General features: G+C 42.4%; 2 protein-coding genes across 2 annotated transcripts in view; one reads left to right on the top strand and one right to left on the bottom strand.

Annotated features, from left to right (window-relative positions):
- Positions 1–1624: 1624 nt before the first annotated feature.
- Positions 1625–15217, bottom strand: PHAX (phosphorylated adaptor for RNA export). The gene is made up of 5 exons (XM_023254752.2): positions 15061–15217; positions 12518–13131; positions 10036–10156; positions 7999–8082; positions 1625–2611 (listed from the first exon to the last, which is right to left on the bottom strand). The coding sequence occupies exons 1-5, from the start codon at positions 15154–15156 to the stop codon at positions 2342–2344; spliced, it is 1185 nt and encodes a 394-aa protein (XP_023110520.1). The 5' UTR covers positions 15157–15217; the 3' UTR covers positions 1625–2341.
- Positions 15218–20669: 5452 nt separating this feature from the next.
- Positions 20670–22635, top strand: part of ALDH7A1 (aldehyde dehydrogenase 7 family member A1) — a 39683-nt gene continuing 37717 nt past the window's right edge. Inside the window, exons 1-2 of the mRNA XM_003980723.6 lie at positions 20670–20897; positions 22368–22421. Coding sequence (XP_003980772.1) covers positions 20706–20897; positions 22368–22421 — 246 coding nt within the window. The 5' untranslated portion in view covers positions 20670–20705. The remainder of the gene's footprint in view (positions 20898–22367; positions 22422–22635) is intronic.

Below are 22635 nucleotides of genomic sequence, written 5' to 3'. Positions count from 1 at the left end.
TTTTCCAGAGGCTGCTTTCGGTGGAGTTCACAGGGCTCCATGTGGTACCTTTGTTCCCTAACTTGAACTTGCCACCCATGATACTGAACCTGAATTGCATCTCTTTTGTGAGGTTAAGGCAGTTCTTTCACACTAATGAATAAACCGATCTGGGACACGTCAAAAATCCTGCTGAACATTTGGCATCAATTCCCTCAGCGCATGGCTGCAATGGGTATTTGTAGAATTCCAGGAAGTCAGTTTCTATACAGAGGTACCGGTGAACGCCAATTGATATCCTTCTCTGGGTCATTTCAGAAAAATTTTGCAGTGGGGCACCTGAGTGGCTCAGTCGGTTGAGCGTCCGACTTCAACTCAGGTCATGATCTCACTGTTGGTGAGTTCGAGCCCCGCATCAGGCTCACTGCTGTCACCCTGTCAGTGCAGAGCCTGCTTCTGATCCTGTCCCCCTCTCTTTGCCCCCTTACCCACTTGTGCTCTCCCCAAAATAAGTATTTTTTAAAAAGGAAAGATTTTGCAGAATCATTTTGACAGGTTTGTTCGTTTTTTTCGAACCTTCAGTACCTTGTGGCAGAAGTACAGGGTAAGAATCCAAGATGAAATAATAATAATAATATGGAATGGATTCCTAAAAAACTAAAGACCTCAACTGTTGGTTTGCATTTAACGTTAGGGTTTAATCCATACCAGAAACCTGTACAGTTTCCAGATAGTAAGGTAACAACTGTTGGTGAAAATGAACCAGGATGGTCCATTTAGTGAAGATGAACTAGACTGTAATGTTAATGCTCTTCAACAAGTGTAACTAGAAATATTAGCAGTATTTACATGAACGTGTGGCATATAAACTAGCACTTAACTGGATGTTATTTTTCCCAAAGTATTACACGTTTCTTATTATTTTTAATGTTTATTTATTTTTGAGGCAGGGGTGAAGGGGCAGAGAGAGAGGGAGACAGGGAACCCCAAGAAGGCGCCGCTCTGTCAGCACAGAGCCCGATGCAGGGCTTGAATTCCCGAACCGGGAGATCACGCCCTGAGCCGAAATCGAGTCCGACGCTCAAATGACTGAGCCACTCAGGTGCCCTATCCCAACGTAACATACCTTTAAGATCACCTCTCATAAAGAATCTCAGAAACAATATTCAGTTACGTATTTAAAATAGTTTTCTTCCCTTGGTTATAGCAATTTTATGAAAGCATGTCTGAGGTTTCAAAAACAGTCACTTGAGGGGCACCTGGCTGAGAGGTGCCTGAGTCTCTTGAACTCACAACGCCGAGTTTGAGCCCCATGCTGGGTATAGACACTACATAAATGAATAAATCTTAAAAAAAAAAAAAAAAGTCACTGCACAAAATCTAGTTTTATTTTTGTGTTCGTCATGAATAAAAAGCAACCAATAACCATTTTCCTCTTCTTTTCCCACTTGTATCCTTAGATCCAACTTCAATGACTATGTATTCCAGGAACTAAAGAAAAACTTCAAGAACTATCTGTAAAGAAGAGTTTACAATTGCTTCTTACATATTTTTGCCCAATCTATTTTGTAGACTAAAGTCAACCCTTGGAACACCTTAACTACTTTTATTTCCTTCAATAAGAATGAGTAATTTGACACTTCAGGCAGATGTAACATTTTTAATACCCAATTTCCTTAACATAAGGTAAAGCAGTCTTAGGCAGGCAACCACCGGGAATTTTTTAAAAGTACATGATAATTACACAGGTATGGATCACATTCAGTATTCAGTGTAAGATCGAGTTAATTTAAAGGAAGTCAAAAAAAAGTTAAGAATGAAGACTTCTTTGAAAAGCTTCTGATGTTAATTTACTTCCTGACAAATAAGTTTATACTGATGAGTATAAACTTATTTTGTCTCTGTCCTTAAAATTGCTTGAAAGTTCTCAGAACACAGAAAAACTAAATTTGAATGCATTTGTAACAGTTTAACAATTTATGTGCCTTATTAAGATCTTTTTACGGAATGTTTTGAAACCAATCATAATTCGCTACAAAGATAAATCAAAAAAAGAAAACAACTTTTTGAATGGCATGTTACAATGACCTGGACAAAAGTAATTATCAACTAGTAATAACTAACACATGCAACAGATTGAGAAATTAAATCTCTGCTATATACTTTTAAATATTTTGTCAGACATGAGAAATGGGTCTATCAATAACATTCATCTTCCCACAAATTCAACATTATTTTCAGCAAGAAAACAGTTCTTTCTGTCCAGATTTTTAGGTTTATCAGTGCAAAGTAAAACGAAGCAATCTCAGTAGAAATGGCTTATTACAAGGTTATTCTAGAAAGGCTTAATCCTCAAAATGTACTAAAAGATGTCCAAATCGTGAGAATGATCGACCTCGATGGCTTCCTCTGCATCCAACTTGGTCTCTCCGTGGCCTTCCTGCGGCTCGTCAAGAGAGGCCAGGGCCTCGTTGGTGTCACTTGCGAAAGTTTCTCGTGATGTGTCATCATCTTCTTGAAAATTTAGATTTTTAATAGCTTGTTTCATCTTTTTCCCCAACACTTGTGTTCTTCTCTTCCTAGCAGCCTTTTTATTTTCATACTCCTTTTGATTTTCAATGTAGAAAATGTCCTACAATAAAGGAACAACCTTAAGCAAGAAGGACCGTTTATTAAATGTTTGGTACAAGGTGGACCCTTCGTGATCTCCATCTCTCACAAAAAACAAGGAAATATTATTAGACTCGTAAATGACGCACAGAGTCTAAGACAGTAGGGGAGTCCCCACTGCAGACAGAGGATGAAGCTGTAACTCCAACTCAACCCCATGTTCACTCCGGGGCCCACGCTTATTCAACCATAACATACCATCAGAGCTACAGGTTTCCTACGTGGGACGAGACAGCAGGAAAATCACGTCATTCAGGAGTTAAAGAAAATCTAATTTGTGACAAGAAAAACACAAGTCTTTGAAACAAAGTGTACTAACTTGGAAACTGTCATAATAACCATACGTGACTGCACATGCTAAGAAACCAAGCAACACCTGAAATGTGTGACTAAGTATGATCACGTAACCTACGCAATGGAAAACATCCATTCCTTAAAAAATGTCACTGTAATTAACGTGGGCACATAAATCTGTCAAAAACTTAGACCACAAGGCATAAACACAATATAGTCAGCACTAGGATATATTGCAGGAAGTTACAGAAAAGGGATTTTATAACACAAAAATACGAGATTGTTAGTCCAGGGCCCTCCACCTTGGCGACCGCTGTGGCAGTCTGCCACGCGCACTGCAAGGTGTTCCGCAGCAGGCCTGGCCTCTACCCACTAGCATATATCCACCCATCCCCAGACTGTGACAACCAAACACCTCTCCAGGCATTGCCAAACGTCCTCACCTCCTCCAAGAGGCAAAACTGCCAGCAGATGAGAGCTGAAGGGGAAAATGCGTTTTATTAAACTATTACAGGGAAAAACGTTAAAATAGCCTCTGGGAACCTTGATACAGACGGAGAAGTGTAGATTCAGAGGGTACAAAAGAAAGAAAAGTAGGTCAGGGATCTGAAGAGAAGGCCAAAAATGACGGCTAAGACAGAGCAGGTTCAAAGGTTTCAAACAGAAGGTAGGATGGGCACCCTATTATCTTCTGGGAAGGGATTATTAAAAGCTGTAACCAAGTCAGTCTCTATTATGTTCTTAAAGTGCACAAATCACAAATCCCTCCTTGTTTATAAAAACCACTGTGGAAGACGGTGAAATAAAGGGGACCCTCTCCAAAAATTTATGCTGAGTAGTTACAAGCAGCACACAGAATTAGCAGAGGAAGGAGTAAGGAACTCTTAAATGAAGGAGACAAGGGAAAGCTTCAGAAGATGAACGCTTCGGTGGACAGGAGGACTAAAAGTATTGGCTAGAGAAAGGACAAGGGATTGGAGGTGGAGAAGGAGGGTACGCGTGTTAAGAAGTGGAGGAAGGACACAAGAAAGTGACGAGAGGAAAATGAGGCTGGCAACCGTTTACTGAACAGGCACATTTACACGCCAGGCATGGTGCAAAGAACTGTTCATTCTCCCCAGAAGCTCATGGAGTGGGCATTATCCTTTTCTGACGAGGAAAGGGAGAGTGCCCGCATCGGCAGCACACACATTAAAATCCGATGAGGAAAGTGAGGCACAAGACTGCAGAGCCAACAGGTGAAGGTATAAAAAGTTAGCTCATCTAGTAGCTCTCGAAATTCACATTCTTAAAACCGACTGCGTGGCCTTCACAGAAGAGTGACAATTCACAATCTTTTCAAGAGTCTACTTAACCTTCAAACGGAGAGAGAAAAAGAAGCTGCAAGGAGAGGCATTTCCATTTCATGGGAAAGCACATCTGAGCATGTTGATAACAACAATTCTAAGTAGTACAATGCTTGGCAACACTCAGTGAAATTATAAAGTTGCCCTTTTCACTACAAATATATCAAGACTTTTTAAAAAGAACTGCATTCCATGGGTTATGAATGTGATAGAACAAACTGGGAAACGGCCCAAAGAAATGTTGTAACCTGTTGTTAGTGTTGTTATGACAAATGCAAACAAGAGATAATCTGAGGGCAGTTTTTTCCTACGTATATATAATTAATTTTACAAGTTAAGAACCTCAACTGTATGCTATTTGTGGAGGGGGACCATTACAGCCAAACTTTTAAAAAATATAGCAGCTAAGGGGTGCCCGGGTGGCTCAGTCAGTTAAGCGTCTCGACTCCTGATTTTGGCTCAGGTCATGGTCGCATGGTTTGTGGGATCGAGCCCTGCATTGGGCTCTGTGCTCACAGCACAGAGCTTGCTTGGGATTCTCTCTCCCCCTCTGTCTCTGTCCCTCCCCTGCTCATTTACATGTGCACGTGCTCTCGGTCTCAAAATAAATAAATAGACATTAAAAAAAAAAGTGTGTGTGCGCATATATATATATATAAAGCAAATTAATTTATTTTTAACTACTCGTTCTTTTTTTTCTCTCAAACTTTATACTTTCCAAAACAAAACTTAATTACAAACCAAAACAAAATGGCACGTCACATACCAAAACACAAATTTTAAAAAGGCAAAAAGACCCACTCAATTCAGCTCCTGCTTCCTTCCGAATTCTACAGACTGAATGTTAGCATTATAGTGATCAAAGGACAATTATAACATTATCATTTGATGACACTTAAAATGACCTATGATGAAATACTATTTGCTTTAGGTTTTTTCCTCTAATAACAAAACTACTCAAGCCATGCACCATGCATAAAATTTGGAAAAACAAAGGAAAACCTTAAAAGCCAACACATTTAAAACCCCCTAAAGTAGACCAAATCATTGGTAACTTTTTGCTATTTTACATATCAACTAATTGTCCCATGCCTCTTTTTCATTATAAATTTGTAGTTTGCCTTTCAAAAAACTTGAATAATACTGCATTTTTCTCCTTTTCTTAAAAATGCTGTGAAAAGGGGTGCTTTGGGGGGACTCAGCTGGTTGGGCGTCCACCTTCGGCTCAGGTCATGATCTTGCCATTCTTGGGTTTGAGCCCTGTGTGGGGCTCTGTGCTGACAGCCCGGGACCTGGAGCCTGCTTCCGATTCCGTGTCTCCCTCTCTCTCTGCCCCTCCCCGACGCATGCTCTTTCTCTCCCTCTCAAAAAATAAACTAAATGTCGGAAAAAAAATTTTTTTAATGCTTCACAAAAATAGAGGCTAAAGGGCAGTCCTTTTAAAAATGTCCCTCTTGGGGTATGCCTGGCTGGCTTAGAAGAACATGCAGCTCTTGATCTCAGGGTTGTGAGTTCAAGCCCCACAGTGGGTGCAGAGATTACTTAAAATAAATAAACTTCAAAAAATGTCCCTCTTGGTCAACATTCTTTAATTATTAGGTATTCCAAATGTTTCTACGTTTGTTGTTACAACGCAATGTTTCTGGTAGTTTAACATAACCTACTAACATTAAAATCTCTTTCTCCACAATGAGTTAGAACTGAATTTCAAAGACATGTGATTCAGTGAAAAAAACCTGTTTCAAGTCAGTATTCTGTGCAATCCCAGGCTAATCATTTTTATTACTCGTCCTGTGCATAACACAGGAACATCTACTTTGACAGAATGGGGTGCAGATTAAATCCTATAAATAAGTGGCCCAGTGCTGCAGACATGGTGAATAAATGTTATTTTCTTCTCTTCTGCTTGTGGAAACTATCTGTCCAAAGTTTGGTTACCTAGAAGAACCTTCTCCAGATACCACTTTCTTTAATCCTTTCAGAGCTCTATTCAATAGGCAGGGCACTTATTACAGTCCCCACTTCATAGATGACAAAATTAAGGCTGAGAGAAAGTAAGTGCTCTGTTTGTATTCAGGTAATCACTAAATGGCAAAATTAAGATTAAAACCCAGATTTTGAATGTTAGAGAATTCTTTTTATCTCACCTTGCTATTTCTCTGTAAACAGGGACATTCTGCTATGAAACAATGTTTAATGTTCCTCAGAAGAATGCTCCTTCTCAGTGCACACCTTTTGTCAGGGATTACAGTGTGGGAGGAGGGAAAACCAAGCAGTTAAGCCCCGCTCTACTACTCAGTAGGCTGTTCCTCAGGAAAATGACATTGTTACAAATCTACCAGTCATTGTTTCAGGAGGAAAAAAAGGCAGTATGGACAAGAGATTTCAAATGTGCAGTAACAGTAACATTTCCTGTAGCAATTTCAATAGCAGATTTAAAAAAAATGACTGGAAGTGGACAGCCAGAAAAGAGGGGAAACAAACTAACATTGAGGGGCGCCTGGGTGGCTCAGTTGGTTAAGCGACTGACAAGATCTTGATCTCGGATCAGGACATGATCTCACGGTTCCTTGGGATCGAGTCCCAAGTCTGGCTCTGTGCTGACGGTGCGTGAGCTCAAGAGAAGTGGCTTTTACTTACCTGTCATCATTAGCATTATAAACGGCTAAACCACAATGCTGTGACATGTGCTATCCAGTTATAATAAAGAGAACACAAAGCTGATCCAATACACCATCTGTGTCCCATGTCCATCACCTCTTTCCTATGCAAGAAGCAAGTTCTTAATCTTCATTGTATCTGCTAAATGTAATCACGTTCCTTAATTAACAAATTAAAAGATAAATGCTGAGCCATGAAAAACTCACACTGCAGAAGAACGCCCAAAGAGGACATTCTAGTAACGTACAAATGATTAATAGTGAAGAGGCTAGCTTTTGTTCCTAAGAACTAATGGAGACAGAGGAATGAAATGAAACAAATCCACAAGGAGACAATGACCACAATGTGGTACATTCTATTAGACAACCATCTCAGACTCTTCAAAATGTCTAAATCATGAAAGAAAATGTGGAGTTAAAGAGAGCAAAAGAGATACAATAAACGAAATGTGAAAATCTAGATGGGATCCGAGTTTGAGGGAGGGAAAAAAGGTAGAAAATACATTCTGGGGACAATTCAGGAAATTGGAATACGGTCAATACCTGATACTAAGAAATTGTTTTTCTTTCTCTTAGGTGATACAATGTAAGACAGTGTCCTTATTATTAACAGTTGCTTCCTACAATAATTGGGGCTGAGTGTCATGATGTTTGTTACTTTTTTCCAACTGGTACAGAAGAACAACTGTAAAGTAAGAATCTCAAAATATTAACAACCCCGAATCTTAAGTGCAGGAAATTCATCCCGTTACTGTTTCATCTATTCTCCATGTTTGAAATCTTTCATTAATAAAAGGCTGTAGGAGGCTAGAAAAAATAATCACATGCTAAACGACCAGGAAAATGGCCATAAAGGAAACTGTGACGCTGCTCAGCAAGGGAAGAAAACGAAGAGGAAGAGTTTATAAAGGCACACGTTTTACTTGAAATGAGACAATGACAAAGTTGGTCAATTTAAGGCAAAATAGGTGATGGGAATTAAAAGAAGCTGAGGAGAAGTCAAATTATGATGGGTCTTAAAAGTCAAGGGCACTATAGTTTTTATTTACCTTAATTTGTTCCTCGCTGATACTAGGAGTATTTTTCAGGAGATTCAGGAAGACCCCACCTGGTGTTCTTCTTCGACTACCATTCTACAAAAAGAAGCAGAAATATGATACTGTATACACTCTTTCCACGAATGGCCAAAGGGTCTTTTAAATAGACAGGTACCAGGGTGCCTGGGTAGCTCAGTCAGTCAGGTGTCCAACTCTTGATTTCAGCTCAGGTCATGATCTCACGGTTCGTGAGTTCAAGCCCGTGTCTGTGCTATCAGCAGCGCCCAGAGCCTGCTTCAGATTCTGTGTCTCTCCTCTCTCTCTACCCCTCCCATGCTCATGCTCTATCTCTATCAATAATAAATAAATGCTTAAAAAAATGTTTTTAATAAAATATTAATGAATCTATAACTTTGTGTTCAACTATTAGCAGTGACACAAGAAGGGGTGCCAATACATTCATGACTATTTTTTTTTTAAGTTTATTTATCTATTTTGAGAGAGAAAAAGAGAGAGAGCACAAGCAGGGGATCCCCAACAGGCTCCATGCTGCCAGCATAGAGCCCGATGCAGGGCTGGAACTCATCAACCTAGAAATCATGACCTGGGCTGAACCCAAGAGTCAGATGTTTACCAACTGAACGACCCAAGCGCTCTTCGTGACTATTATAACTTGTCTTGTTGTTAACTTCTATAATCTGTGCTCACAGGGTATTTCCTTAGCCACTGCTATCTATTCTAATGGGTTTCTTTCCTATTTCTAAAGTAATATTGACTCACTTTCACGTGATGTTACTTTTCAAATTCATGAAGAGCAAATAAGAAAGAAGCCATTCAGACTTCATCCTCTCCCAGTGTGAAAGCTGAATTAAACGTTATCTCCAAAACCATTATATAGGATAAACTGCCACTGCGTGTGATCTGGCCTAAGCAAAAATAGTGGTCTTTCTGGTCATTCTCAAATGGTAGTGTTTCTCACTTCATACCTGTCAGAATGGCTAGTATCAAAAAGATAAGAAATAACAACTGCTGGTGACAATGCGGGGAAAGGGGAATTTTTGTACGCTGTCGGTGGGAATGTAAATTGGTGCAGCCACTATAAAAACCAGCATGGAGGTCCCTCAAAAAATTAAAAATAGGAATACCATATCGGGGGCACCTGGGTGGCTCAGTTAGTTAAGTGTCAGACTTTGGCTCAGGTCATGATCTCACCGTTCGTGGGTACGGTGTCCGGGCTGACAGCTCAGAGCCTGCAGCCTGCTTCAGATTCTGTGTCTCCTTTTCTCTCTGCCTCTCCCGTGCTCGCACTCTGTCTCTCTCAGTCTCTCAAAAATGAATAAACATTAAAGGGGCGCCTGGGTGGCTCAGTTGGTTGAGTGTTCAACTTCGGCTCAGGTCATGATCTCACGGTTCGTGGGTTTGAGCCCTGCGTCGGGCTCTGTGCTGACAGTGCAGAGCCTGCTTGGGATTCTCTCTCTCCCTGTTTGTGTTTCTCCCCTACTTGTGCTCTCTCTCAAAATAAATAAACTTAGGGCGCCTGGGTGGCGCAGTCGGTTAAACGTCCAACTTCAGCCAGGTCACGATCTCGCGGTCCGTGAGTTCGAGCCACGTGTCGGGCTCTGGGCTGATGGCTCAGAGCCTGGAGCCTGTTTCCGATTCTGTGTCTCCCTCTCTCTCTGCCCCTCCCCCGTTCATGCTCTGTGTCTCTCTGTCCCAAAAATAAATAAATGTTGAAAATAAATAAATAAATAAACTTAAAAAAAAAAACATTAAAAAAAAAAAATGTTAGCCCCTACTTTCAACAAACCCTGTAAGAGATGTGTTGTTGACCACTCACTAACAGGATACAATTTATGGATGGTTTTTGTAAGAAAAGTAATAAATGCAAAAACCAACGATACGGAATTTTTAAATTCAGTTTTTTAAAATCTGAAACACACGGCAATAAATTGGTAAGTAAGAGATCCAAGAATCAGAGATAAGTTTATTTTGTAAAATAATCACACGAAACACAATATAAAATGGAAACAACAAAGTAGTTAGTCTTACCATTATGAAAAGGCCGCCGTTTTGTTCAACTTCAGCTGTTTCCATCAGAAGTTCAATTGCCTTTTTGTTCCCAATTATCCTCACTACTCGTGCTATCAGATCTTTCTTTGGTTCCTGCAACCTGATAAGGAACAAACAGAGCAATATTAACTTCTTTATTTGTTGTACAAAGTTGAAGAAATCTACCTTAGTCTCCTGGGTTAGTGCCCAAGTAGGATCAAAATCCTATTCTGCTAACATCTGTGTTTTGAAATATTCAATATTTAACCTGAGAATCACTGATAGGGAAACGCTGCTACCTTGGGTCACCCAAGAAGACAGTAACCTCAAGGTTCCACCTCAAGTCTCATAACTCGCCTCCTCATTTTGCCTTCATGGATTATGGTGGTTTCAAAATAAATGTGCCCATCCAGCAAAGGGAATGCAAGCCTAAAAGCAAAAGAAGGTAAGTCCATTCTTTTCAAAACAATTAAAAAACATACACTATGCTTTCAATTATTATGCCTAAAAGTCCCAGAGATGTCTGGGAGCTTTAAAATGGATAGCACCTTCCTCTTAGTCTCTCTGCCTCAGAACAAAGGCTATGGCTAATATTTACTGACTTACTATGGGATGCGCACAATCCTAAAAATTTTGTAGGCGTTATCCCAGCTAATTGTGTCAACAACCTTATGAAACAAGTACTTATCCTCATCCTACTACGGAGAGGTAAAAAAGAGAGGAAGCCTAAGTAACACTTCTAACGACAGAGTCCAATACTCCAGAGAGATAAAGGATTAATATGGGAGTTTTACCAGTTCTCTAACCAGACCTGGCTTCCTTGCTCCTTCTCAACAAGAGGCACTGTATTATGGAAAGAGCACTAGACTAGGAACAAAGGGACCAAGGTTTAGTTCCGACTCTGACACAACTGTGACTTTGAGAAGTCATATGAACTACTGGGTCTCAGTGTCCTGATCTGTAAAGTATGTCTTTGGTTTATAAACTTTGGTTTATAAACTTTGGTTTCCAAACTTTCTCTGCAGGTTAAAAATCCAGTACTAACATTGACAGGCTTGCCTGGAAGGTAAATACTTGTTTTCCTACCACCAATATTACTCTTGAACCATATCTGTTTTCAAGTGACATTATTCATTAACAACTTAGAGCTAATAAAAAGCTAAACAAAATTTGAGCTTGTTAAAAAAATGAAATATCAATTTACTACACACCAAGAAATTCTATTCTAGGCATTTACCCGACAGAAATTAAAATGTTTCCAAATATCTGTATGTCAAAGCTCATAGAGCATTATTCATAATAGCCAAGAATTGGAACAGCAATTCAATATGGAGATTTGTATATGTATATAAATTAAAAAAGTGTTGATTCCTGCTACATGGACAATCTCAAAAATATTACATTAAGTGAAATAAATCCAGCACAAGAGAATACACACTGTATGATTCCAACAATATGAAATGTCCAGAAAATTCAAACTTATGCCAACAGAAAGTAGACTGGCAGTTAGTTATTTGGGATAGGAACAAAGAATAGCTTAAATGGGCATATGGGTATGATGGATCTTATTGGGGCGATGGAAATGTTTTAAAAGTGGTTTATGGTTATTGTTGTAAAACTGATAAATGTGCTAAAAAATCAACACCAAAAATGGGTGAATTTTATCATGTGTACAATATGCCTCAATGAAATTATACAAGAAAGGTGATGAGTATTTGAAAACACTAAAGAACAGGAGTGCCTGAGTGACTCAGTTAAGTGTTCGACTTCGGCTCAGGTCATGGTATTACGGTTTGTGGGTTTGAGCCCCATGTTGGGCTCTGTACTGACAACACGGAGCCTGGAACCTGTGGGGTTCTGTGTCTCCCTCTCTCTCTGCCCCTCCCTTACTCACTCTTTGTCTCTCAAAAAGGAATAAACATTACAAAAAACTAAAAAACAAAACAAAACAAAAACGCTAAAGAACAAAACAAAACCCCACAATTTGAAAACATAAGCTTTTAAAAAGCACTAAATGGGAAGAGCTGCTAAAAGTTCCTAAAAGCTTGCAAAATTATTTTATCAGGCCTGTCCAAATTTAAGGAAACACAGATATAGTCCTATAACCAAGTAAGCCCAGAGTCCATCCTTCAAATTTAAGAATCTCAAAAGAGGGGCACCTTGGTGGCTCAGTCGGTTAAGCACTGAACTCTTGGTTTCAGCTCAGGTCACACTCTCACAGTTCCTGGAATGGAGCCTGGCATGGGGCACTGACAGCACGGAGCCTGCTTGGGATCCACCCTCTCCCTCTCTCTGCCCCTCCCCTGCTCACTCACTCACACTCTCACACACACACACACGCGTGCACGCATGCTCTCAAAATAAATTAAAAAAAAAAATTTCAACCTTAAAAAGAAACATTCTTAATGTACCTAGATTCATTTCCAATAAACGGAAGATTGTTGGCCAAGCACTCATTTGTAGGCCAAATTTTAATGCTCACCTGAAAGAAATTTCATCAGCTACTTTCTCTTGCGAATCATCCTCTGTGATCTCATACCGGCCTTTATAGTTCATTTCTAGTCTGTCCCCTAGTCGGTCTCTGACAGGTCGTTTTCGTTTGAGATGACCTTGCCCGTTTTCCTCTTCCTTTGATTCCATTCTTTTGCCACCGTGCATATAGTCATCTAGCTCTTTGTCTAATTCTTTTGTATGTTCTTGAGATTCTCTCTTAAGTTTCTTCGCAAGCAAATAATTGTAAGTTTCGGACTGTCTGCTTTTGTCAATAGTACCCTCCATTCCCAAGATACCAAGTTCAGTGGCCACTGCATCTTGATTCTGTTCTTGTAGCACAGCACCCCATATGTTGTTAACCTTCTTTCCTCCAGGAACAGGTAGTTTCTGGCTGCTCTGGCCAAACTGAAAAGGCTCTGGCTTGGGAGGAGGATTAAAACATTTCTGTCGCTTGCGTTTCCAAAGGGAGCTATCATCATCGGAATCAGAGAAACTCTCCTCACTGGAATCCACACTTTTAACAGTCCGATAATGTGACACTGGTGCACAAGGCGTTGCAGTACCCTGGAAGGGCCTCACTATGCTGTCCCCACCCAGTGTCTTCTGCAAGTGAAAAGAAATGCAATCAATTCGCAGGAAACACATCAGCTGCACCCAGCACGCCCCAGTTTTAAACAAGTTATTTTGGGATTCAGCGGGACCACCGTGAAGCAGAACAATCCTCAATGAATCTCTGAAACCGATCCAGTCCCTACTTTTCTAAAGTTCTACACGGAATCTTCCTATTTTAAAACCACAAATTCTTATTTGTAAAGCTAATACAGCACTTAGTTCTAAGGCTTTTTTCTAAAAACTTACCGAAGCTCTTAATTGCCACCTTGGAAGATTTTCACTATTTTCATTTATCGTCAGAATGTTCGAAAATGACATACGCCATAATTTTTAGTACCAGTTGTGAAAATTAATAAAAGGAAACCTCACTAAACGAGGGTCAGCAGGCTAGAAGAGGGAGTTCTCCTGCCCTATCATCAGGAAAAGACCATAACTTGCACCTAACACAGAAAGATGCCTATACCTTACTAACCCAGCAAGCGGAAGCTTTTCTTGTACCCTGGCAACAGCCCAGCCACTGAGAGACTGTCCCAACTCAACCAATGAAAAGCCACTATACTTTAAACTCCCAGCTTATTCCCTCCCAACTCTCCCCCCTCCCCTATAAAGAGGAGCAGTCCTCTTCTTTATTCCCACTTGCCTACGGTTTTGCCCTAGCAACGCTTGGTCAGAGTTGTGATTCTCTGCTGTTTCAGAGTAAATCCCATTTTTGCTGGTAAAATAATTGGCAAGTTTTATTTTAGGGTGAACACAGTTATGACAATTTTTCTTTGTTTCAAAACACGCCGTTCTTGCGCTTAGACAAATCAACTTCCTTTGTAGGGTTTTGTGACCATATTCTTTTGATATTGGATAGTAAACTCCTACACATAGGAAGCCCTGACTACTTCTAAAACTGCACAGTTCACGCTATTAAGCTTACCGAGTCATGGGTCAATCTATGTAAAACAACTTGGAAAAGACTGAAAACCAAAACTGAAACCTTTGTATCAATTTCCTAAGACATCATTCAAAAGGGAACAACTTTGTACTAAACACAAGTATGTGCCAGAAATGGCAGGCAGGAAGGGGAGCCAGTTTTCCCTTTTTCAAGTTAACTAAGGCATCTAAGATTCGTCAGGCATTGCTGTGCACTGTATGACTCACTAAATCCCTAACAAATACCCTATCAGCGGCGTATTCTTATCATTCCCATTACACAAATTGGGGCACGAGGCTAAATACCTTGGCACTGGTCACACAGTAGAGGCGCCAGTTTTCGAAGGCAAGCAGCCTAGCACAAAGCTCGCTCAAAGTGAGCTACTTAGCAGGCAATCAAAATACACTCCCATTTAAAAAACGGGGAGGTTCACACAAAACCGGGTGTCACATTATTGCACGGCGAAGCGGCGTCGGTTGGGACTATGGAAAACCAGGCCCCTGTGCATACGATGAATTTCATTACCGGCCCTCAGTCTCCTTACTTGCCCAAGGCGAAAAGGAGTGCCACAGGCTGTTTCTGGCCGCTGTCCCCAGCTCATACATTTTCGGCAACATCTGCCGGGCCGAGACAACCTACTCGCGCCGCGGCAGGCAAACTCCGCAAATTCGGGAAACCCAGAGCACCGCAGGGCAGGCGAAGCGACCGCCGCACGCCAGTCTCCAGGAGGCCGAAAGCCACGCGATCCCGCCTGGCAACGAAATGCCGCGCCAGGGTTCGGACGGCCCGCTGTCGCGTCCCCGCCCAGCGCCTCTCCCCGCCGCCAGGGCCCGCGTGCCGGGCCGGGGACGCCCGCCCGACGCTCAGCCACACCGCCGCGCGTCCCTTGTGCAGTCCCGGCTCCGCGCGCCCGCCCCTCACCCACACCGCCGCCCGTGCCTCCTCGCAGCCCGGGCTGCGCGCTCCCGGTTCCGAATTACCCGCCCGCCTTTCACACTCACCGGCACCTGCAGCGGCCTGTCGCTGGGTGCGACCGTCATGTCGGAATCCGAGTCCGAAAGCTGCCCATCTTCCATGTCGCCGGCGTCCTGCGCCATCTTCCCGCGGCGTGGCGCGGCGGGTCAGGAGAGCACTTCCGGCGGGGCGGCGGGAAGGTCCAGACGGCGGCGGCTGCTCGGGCGCCCCCGCGAGGGGCCGGCTCCCGTTTTGACCTTGCGCGCGGCCTACTCCGGATACCTGGGTCAACGCCGGCGGATATGCACAATCATTGCAAACTGTGCACCACTAGCGCCGCGCCGTGGAAAATCCATCTCCTGTTTCCCCAACAGTTTGGCACGTTTTCTCTCAAACTTTGTTTTCGTGCAAACATAAGGTTGTGCATGGACAGCGGCCGTCGGGGATTCCTACCTTGGCCTCACATCCCTCACCAGGATGCTCCACGCAAGGCTTCTTGCTTCCATTCTTGCTCCTGCTCAATCCACTCTTCTCGTAGCTTCTTGGGGAGACTTTCAGACAGCGCGTGAGGTAGCTCTCCAAGCGCACTGGGCTCGGTGCACACTGTCCCTCAAGCATCCTTTGTTGTTCACGGTTCAAGGCAATTGCAGTTGCTGTGGCCTCTGCCTTGCGGACCCTTACTTCCATTCTTTGCGCAGGTTGTTCTCTTACATGGTTCGGTTTTCTGATTAAATGCTGCCTTCTCAGGGAGGCCACCTTCAAACACCTTAACTAAAACAAGATCCTCTGCTCTCACTCTTGAACAAACGTTTGTTTTTCTTCATGACATCAATAGCCATGTGTATTTGTTTTCATTTTGTTTTCTTCTCTCCCCCCCCCCCCGCCCCCCCGGAATGTCTGTTTTATTTACTGTTGTTTCTCTCCAGTGTTCACTTCCCCAACTGGTAGGGCCGATCTAGAACCCACCAGCTGTGAGATCATGATCTCAACCCTTAAGTGGTCGCTGAACAGACTGAGCCACTCCCCACACTGAAGCATGCTACTCTAGATCTTGGCATTGTGAGTTCCAACTTCATGTTAGGGGGTAGATTGTACTTTTAAAAAAGCTTTTCAAAATTTAGGAGCACTTGTGTGGCCCAGTGGGTTAAGCCTCTTACTCTTGATTTTGGATCAGGTCATGATCTCCCAGTTGGTTAAGATTGAGCCCCATATACAGCTCAGTGCTGACAGCATGGAGCCTACTTCAGATTCTCACTCTCCCTCTTTCTCTGCCCCTCTACACCCCCCCCCCCCCATAAATAAACTTAAACAATTTTTTAAAAACTAAAAAAAGAAAATACAGGAATTTATCCTGGATACTTTTTAATGTCTACCTAGTATTCCCTTGCTTGGAGATACCATCATTTATTTAGTCTCTGATGGTACCCGTTTAGGCTGTAGCCAATTTTGCATTTAACACATACTTTTATAAACTTGTTTTATTATTTCCTTGGAATAAATTTCTAGACTGTAAGGAATGGAATGAATGTAAATTTGTGAAATGTGAATTTAAAACCTATAAAGCAGGGTGCCTGGGTGGCTCAGCCAGTTGAGCGTTTGACTTCGGCTCAGGTCATGATCTCACAGCTCTATGAGCTCAAGGCCCACATCGGGCTCTGTGCGGATGGCTCAGAGCCTGGAGCCTGCTTTGGATTCTGTGTCTCCCTCTCTCTCTGCCCTTAACCCACTCGCATTCTGTCTCTGTCTCTCTCAAAAATAAATAAGCATTAAAAAAATTTTTTTTAAACCTATAAAGGAAGTTGGAAATCACCTGGTCCAATTCCTTATTTTGACAATGAAAAGAGATTGCAGCCATGCTATATAAGAGCTGAGTCTTCACTCCAGGTCTCTTAACTCTTAGACAACTTTATGGCTTTATCTTTCCTACCTAAAATTACAATCCCCCTGGAATTGCTTGTGTATGGTGTGAGGTAGGAGTCAAATTTCATGCTAGAATTAACATCTTCCTATGTAGTATGAGATGCAGCTAAATATCATAAAATGCATAGAATAGGTCCCTTTCTAAAGATTTTCTCCATTGTTTTCCTCTAGAAGTTTTACAGTTCTCATTCTTACTTTTAGGTCCCTGGCCCTTTTGGGGTTAAGTATGGTATATGATATGAAGTGAAAGTCAAGGTTCGTTTTTTTTTTTCTTTTTTGGCATGTGAATATCTAATTAATATAACACCTTTTGTTGAAAAGACTATCCTTTCCCCATTGAATTTCCTTGACACCTTCATTGAAAATTGACTATATATATGAGAGTCTATTTCTGGGTTCTGTATTCTGTTCCATTAACCTTGATGTCTATCTTTATACCAACGTGACACTGTCTTGACTACTTAGGTTTATAATAATTGTACAACTGTATAATAATTGTTAGAATTAGGTAATGTAAATTTGTTCATTTTCCCCAGGCTTGTTCAATCCTTTCCATTTAAACTTTATTTATTTTTTTCTTTTTTTTTTAATTTTTTTTTTAACGTTTATTTATTTTTGAGACAGAGAGAGACAGAGCATGAACAGGGGAGGAGCAGAGAGAGAGGGAGACACAGAATCCGAAACAGGCTCCAGGCTCTGAGCTGTCAGCACAGAGCCCGACGCGGGGCTCAAACTCATGGACCGTGAGATCGTGACCTGAGCTGAAGTCGGACGCTTAACTGACCGAGCCACCCAGGCGCCCCTCCATTTAAACTTTAAATCTGCTAGCCAAATGTGGTATTGTGATTGGGACTGCACTGAATCTATCATTTAATTTGGACACTGGGGAAACTATCTTAGCCTGATGCCATTAAATGCTGGCGTCATATTGCTAATCAATAATTCTTCTGATTCTGGGCTTGTTAAATAAATAGGTTTTGTATCCTGGGAGAGAATGCAGTGATCACAGGATGTGAATTGTTGGTCCTTTCTGAAGATAATTTTCCCAAAAAATAATATGCCAGCTTTCTAGTTGGAGTATCATTTCTTTGTGAGCTTGATTAATGAGTTTGCCCAGAGCAACGGTGTCACTCACCAATGCTCTGACAAATCAGGTTTTGAGTTTGCAAAACTGAAATTGTATCCCAAGTGGTGGTGATTTCTCTAATTTATCGCTGCCTTGGGGCAAGCATTCATGTTCAGGTCACATCCCTCTGCCTCCTGGCTAGCTCTCCTTGAGGAACGAAGACTTCTAGCATTCACTGAGGACATCATAAGCACTGTTCATGTGACTCCAGAGTCCTTGTTTTAATCACCATCCTACAATGCCTTTCAAAAAGATATTTGGAAAGCAGGATTGGCTATTTGCAGATGGCCACTTCTACTACAGAATGCTTTCAAGGTGTCCTGAGTTCAGTCTGTACATTTACATTTCTGTAGGGCTTTGCAGTTTTTATATATGCTTGCATATGTGATTCATTTCATTCTCTTTCATATATGAAATGTACTCTTATGATTCATTTAATTGTCTCTTCCTGTTCTGCCCCATCAAAATTCATTGCTTATAATTTTTCCTGACCTCCTATTGGGCAGGGCTAAGTCAGTTTTGAAAAATGGATGCAAAAGAGAGAGATGCAATCTCTGTTTTCAACGTAGGCAGTTACTGGTGTCTCTTTTCCTAGAACTGGTTTAGAGAGACAGGAACTTCTCTACTTGACATAGTGGACAGAAAGAATCTGACATTCCTTGAGAGGCATTACGTATTTCTCCTAAAATTTAGTACATCTGGGAGCGCCTGGGTGGCTCAGGCAGTTAAGCGTCCGACTTCAACTCAGGTCATGATCTCGCGGTTTGTGAGTTCAAGTCCCGCGTCAGGCTCTGTGTTGACAGCTCGGAGTCTGGAGCCTGCTTCAGATTCTGTCTCCTCCTCTCTCTGCCCCTCGCCTGCTCATGCTCTGTCTCTCTCTGTCCCAAAAATAAATAAAAAACGTTGAAAAAAAATTAAAAAAAAAATAAATGAACATTAAACAAAATTTAAAATTTAGTACATCTGTGAATGTCTTGTGAATTAAATAGAGGAGAAGAAAAGGAAGACTGGGGTGTTGGGATACATGTATAAGGAATCTTACTATCTCAGCCAGAAAGTGAGGAGAATTAAATTCTCGGTTAAAATGACTGAGGAAAAAAATCAGAGTTAGAATGAAGGAAATTAGTGCTTCAGTCCTAGGGGTAGATGAAGATAGTAGCTGGGCTGTTGATAGATTACCAGTGCTGGACAAAGTATCCATGCCTACTACTCCTACCGTGTATTCAGGGATTCATTTGTTCATTCATTCATGTAAGCGCACGTGAGCCTGTTCAATGCTGGGAATTGTGCAGCCATGCAAGGCTCAGTTAGAGATGATCCCTGCCTGAATAGGTACAAGTGTAACATTTACAAACAGAAACATCATTTGTGTATATGCAGCACTTACATTGTAGTTTCTGGTAGTTGTTTGATACATACAGAGTGATTTTTGAAATTATTTGAGCCACAGGTTGGAACAGATAAAGGTCAATCTTGAATGCAGAAATGGAAGGAAGAGTTTTACAGGTGGGGAGAATGGTAAGGGCAAAAGCACAGTGGGAAGAAAACAGGCTTGTATAGAAACAAAGGGACTTAGTATGTCTGGCTGCAATGTGGAAGGCCACCTGCAGTTAGAAGTAATATTTTGAAAAGGTAGGTTGGGAATCACTGAGGGAAGTATTAACTCAATTGATTCAACAGTGCATGCCTATTTTTAACTCTTGGAGAAGTTAGTATTTTCCGTACACAATGTAGACCCAGTCACTGTGGAATAAGATGGGAGATGGTAAGCGCCGGGGAGGTGGAGAGTGAGTGGAAAGGCTACTGCAGGAAAATCGAAGAAATGGAGAATGGAGAGACTTGATCAAAATTGTCTTCGTTCTTCAAAAGCAAGAATATACACTGGCAGGGTATTTAGAAAGAAGTGTCATCATTTAACACTTTTCATTAATTAGAAAACTTTAATTTGTAATTTAACAAAGCAGTGAAAACAACCCTCTGCCTCCCTCCATCAAAAACCTCCTCTGGCTACTTCCCGGAAACAACCGAGCCACCATCACTTGGGAGCTAATTAGAAACGGCGGCGGCTTTCAGACCCCAGCCCAGGGCCAGCGAATCAGAATGTGCATTTCAAAACAACAACAACAACAGAAAAAGAAAAAAAAGAAATGGGGGGGGGGGGAGCCTGGGTGGCTGCGTCGGTTGGGTGACCCACTTCGGCTCAGGTCGTAATTTCGCCCTTCGTGGGTTCGAGCCCCGCGTGGGGCTCTGTGCTGAACGCTTGCTCTGCTCGGAGCCTGGAACCCTGCTTCGGATTCTGTGTCTCCTCTCTCTGCCCCTCGCTCGCTTGTGCTCTGTCTCACTCAGCCTCTCAAAAATAAATGAATGTAAAAAAAAAATTGCATTTCTAGCTGAAGTCGCGTTCCCGGCGTCTTTCACCAGATGGCACTAGCCTGCCTTCTCGCTTCCTCCCTGTGGCAAGCGCTCCGTTCTAGGCGGGCGCGAGCTCCGCGCGTCCCCGGAAGACCCAGGCCGGCCGGGCGGCGCTGCAGGGGCGAGCTCCAGGGGCGGGGCCCGTTCTGCCCAATAGGCTTCCCCGGGCGGGGGGCGGGGCGCTATTTCAGCCGCTCCCCGGGCCGCGGGCGCGCTGAGCGTCCGGGTCTCATTATGTGGCGCGTGCCCCGCCAGCTGTGTGCGCACCTCTTGAGGGGAAGCAAGCTCTCGGACACTTGGAACAGGCCTGCTGCCTTCATGTCCACTTTGCTCATCAATCAGGCCCAGTACGCTTGGCTGAAGGAGCTGGGGCTCCGCGAGGAAAACGAGGGCGTGTATAATGGAAGTTGGGGAGGCCGGGGAGAGGTATGCGGGCGTCCCGGGAAATCAGTGCGGCCTCAGTGCGCTCCGGGAGGCCGCGCGGGCACTGCCCCCACCCGACCCGCCGCTGCAGCTCTGGACCGTTGTACTGGGTGGGAGGTTTTGAAACCACACAGTAGAAGTACCCTTGTGTAGCGTGCCTTAAAAAATGCCCCTAGATTTCTCGGTCTTTGTATGCTGGGGCGAAGCAGTGTCATTTGGGAGCTGCTGGGGCCTGAACTTTGCATGCATGCTTACAGGTTTAGCGGCAGAGTTCTGCAATGGGTAGTGAGAAATGCCACACGCTTTAGCGGTGGGAAACTCCCTCAATTTTGTGTTTGGCTCCTCTGATGTGACACGCGCCCCAGGTAATGAGCTGACTTAGTTTTCCACTGTCTTTTCTGCAATCTTTTGTTGGAGTTTGCAAGCTCAGACTTGCTGGAATCCTGTTCTGTTTTCGTGGCCAGGCACCATGACTGGCACCCAGTTAAAGCTCAATAAAATGTTTTCTAGAATACAATGGAAAGGTAAGGTTATTTTCAATCAGATGTTTTGAAGGCCTCATGCAAAAGAAAGGTTTGATAAGATAATGCTACATAGGGGCGCCTGGTTGGCTCAGTTGGCTAAGCGTCAGGCTTGGGCTGAGGCCATGATCTGGCGGTCAGTGAGTTCGATCTCGCCTCTGGCTCTTTGCTGACAGCTCAGAGCCTGGAGCCTGCTTCGCACTCTGTGTCGCCCTCTGTCTCTGCCCCTCCTCCACTCACGCTTTGTCCCTGTCTCTGAAAAACGAATAAATCTTAAAAAAAAAATAATAATAATAATAAAAAATAAAAGAAGTTACATAACATGCCACAAAGTTTGTTATGTGTGATATAATGAACTTAGTCTGTTACAGGAAACATCTTTTTGGTTATCTGTGACTGTAGGAAATGCAGGTGTTTTAAATTATTTCCCTAATCCCCTCTTCTGTTGGTAGTTTGAACCTGTTTTTCCTGTGGCATCGAATCATTAGGCTCCTCGATACATTAATCTCTCCTGAAGATCTTTTAGCTACGTCTTGATTTTTTTCTTTCTAATCTCTGCAGTTTGGGTGGACATAGCCCTTTCCCATAGTTGTCCATTGTTGACTATTTCACCTTCTGACCAGGGCAGAGTAAGAGAGAAGAGTAAGTAAAACTCGTCAGTTTTGTCTGTTATTAATAGAAAAAGTGGCAAAGTAATTAAGTCAGGCTATTGCTTTTAAACCTAACATTCAGAAGGCAAGGGTGGGTTTTGCAAAAAGTGCTTCTGAATGTTTAGGTCAAGAATGAAAGCTCTATGGGTGGCCTATTTGTCATAGAAGTTAGTGTAAAAATTCCCAGTTTGGGTGTGGTATCTTTTTTTTCCCTTTCTCCTCTTTTTTTTTTTCCCCATTTGATCTTTTCTGCCAGTTTGGAAACAATTGCATTTTCTAAGTCATCTTGTTTTTGTTTTAAGGTTATCACGACTTATTGTCCTGCTAACAATGAACCAATAGCAAGAGTCCGACAGGTAAGTTTTTTTTGTGTGTGAGTTTGAGTCCTGAGTTGGGCTCTGTGCTGACAGTTCAGAGCCTGGAGCCCGCTTCAGGTTCTGTGTCTCATTCTCTTTCTGCCCCTACCCTGCTTGTGCTCTGTCTCTGTCTCTGTGTCTCAAAAATAAATTAATGTTAAAAAAAAAAAAGCAACATGAAATTTCAAAGTCCGAGACTAATGTGTTTCTTTTT

Source organism: Felis catus, chromosome A1, assembly GCF_018350175.1.
Source record: "Felis catus isolate Fca126 chromosome A1, F.catus_Fca126_mat1.0, whole genome shotgun sequence".
Taxonomy (NCBI): Eukaryota; Metazoa; Chordata; class Mammalia; order Carnivora; family Felidae; genus Felis; species Felis catus.
The sequence above is the reverse complement of the archived record's forward strand: the minus strand, read 5'-3'. Positions and strand labels throughout refer to the sequence as shown.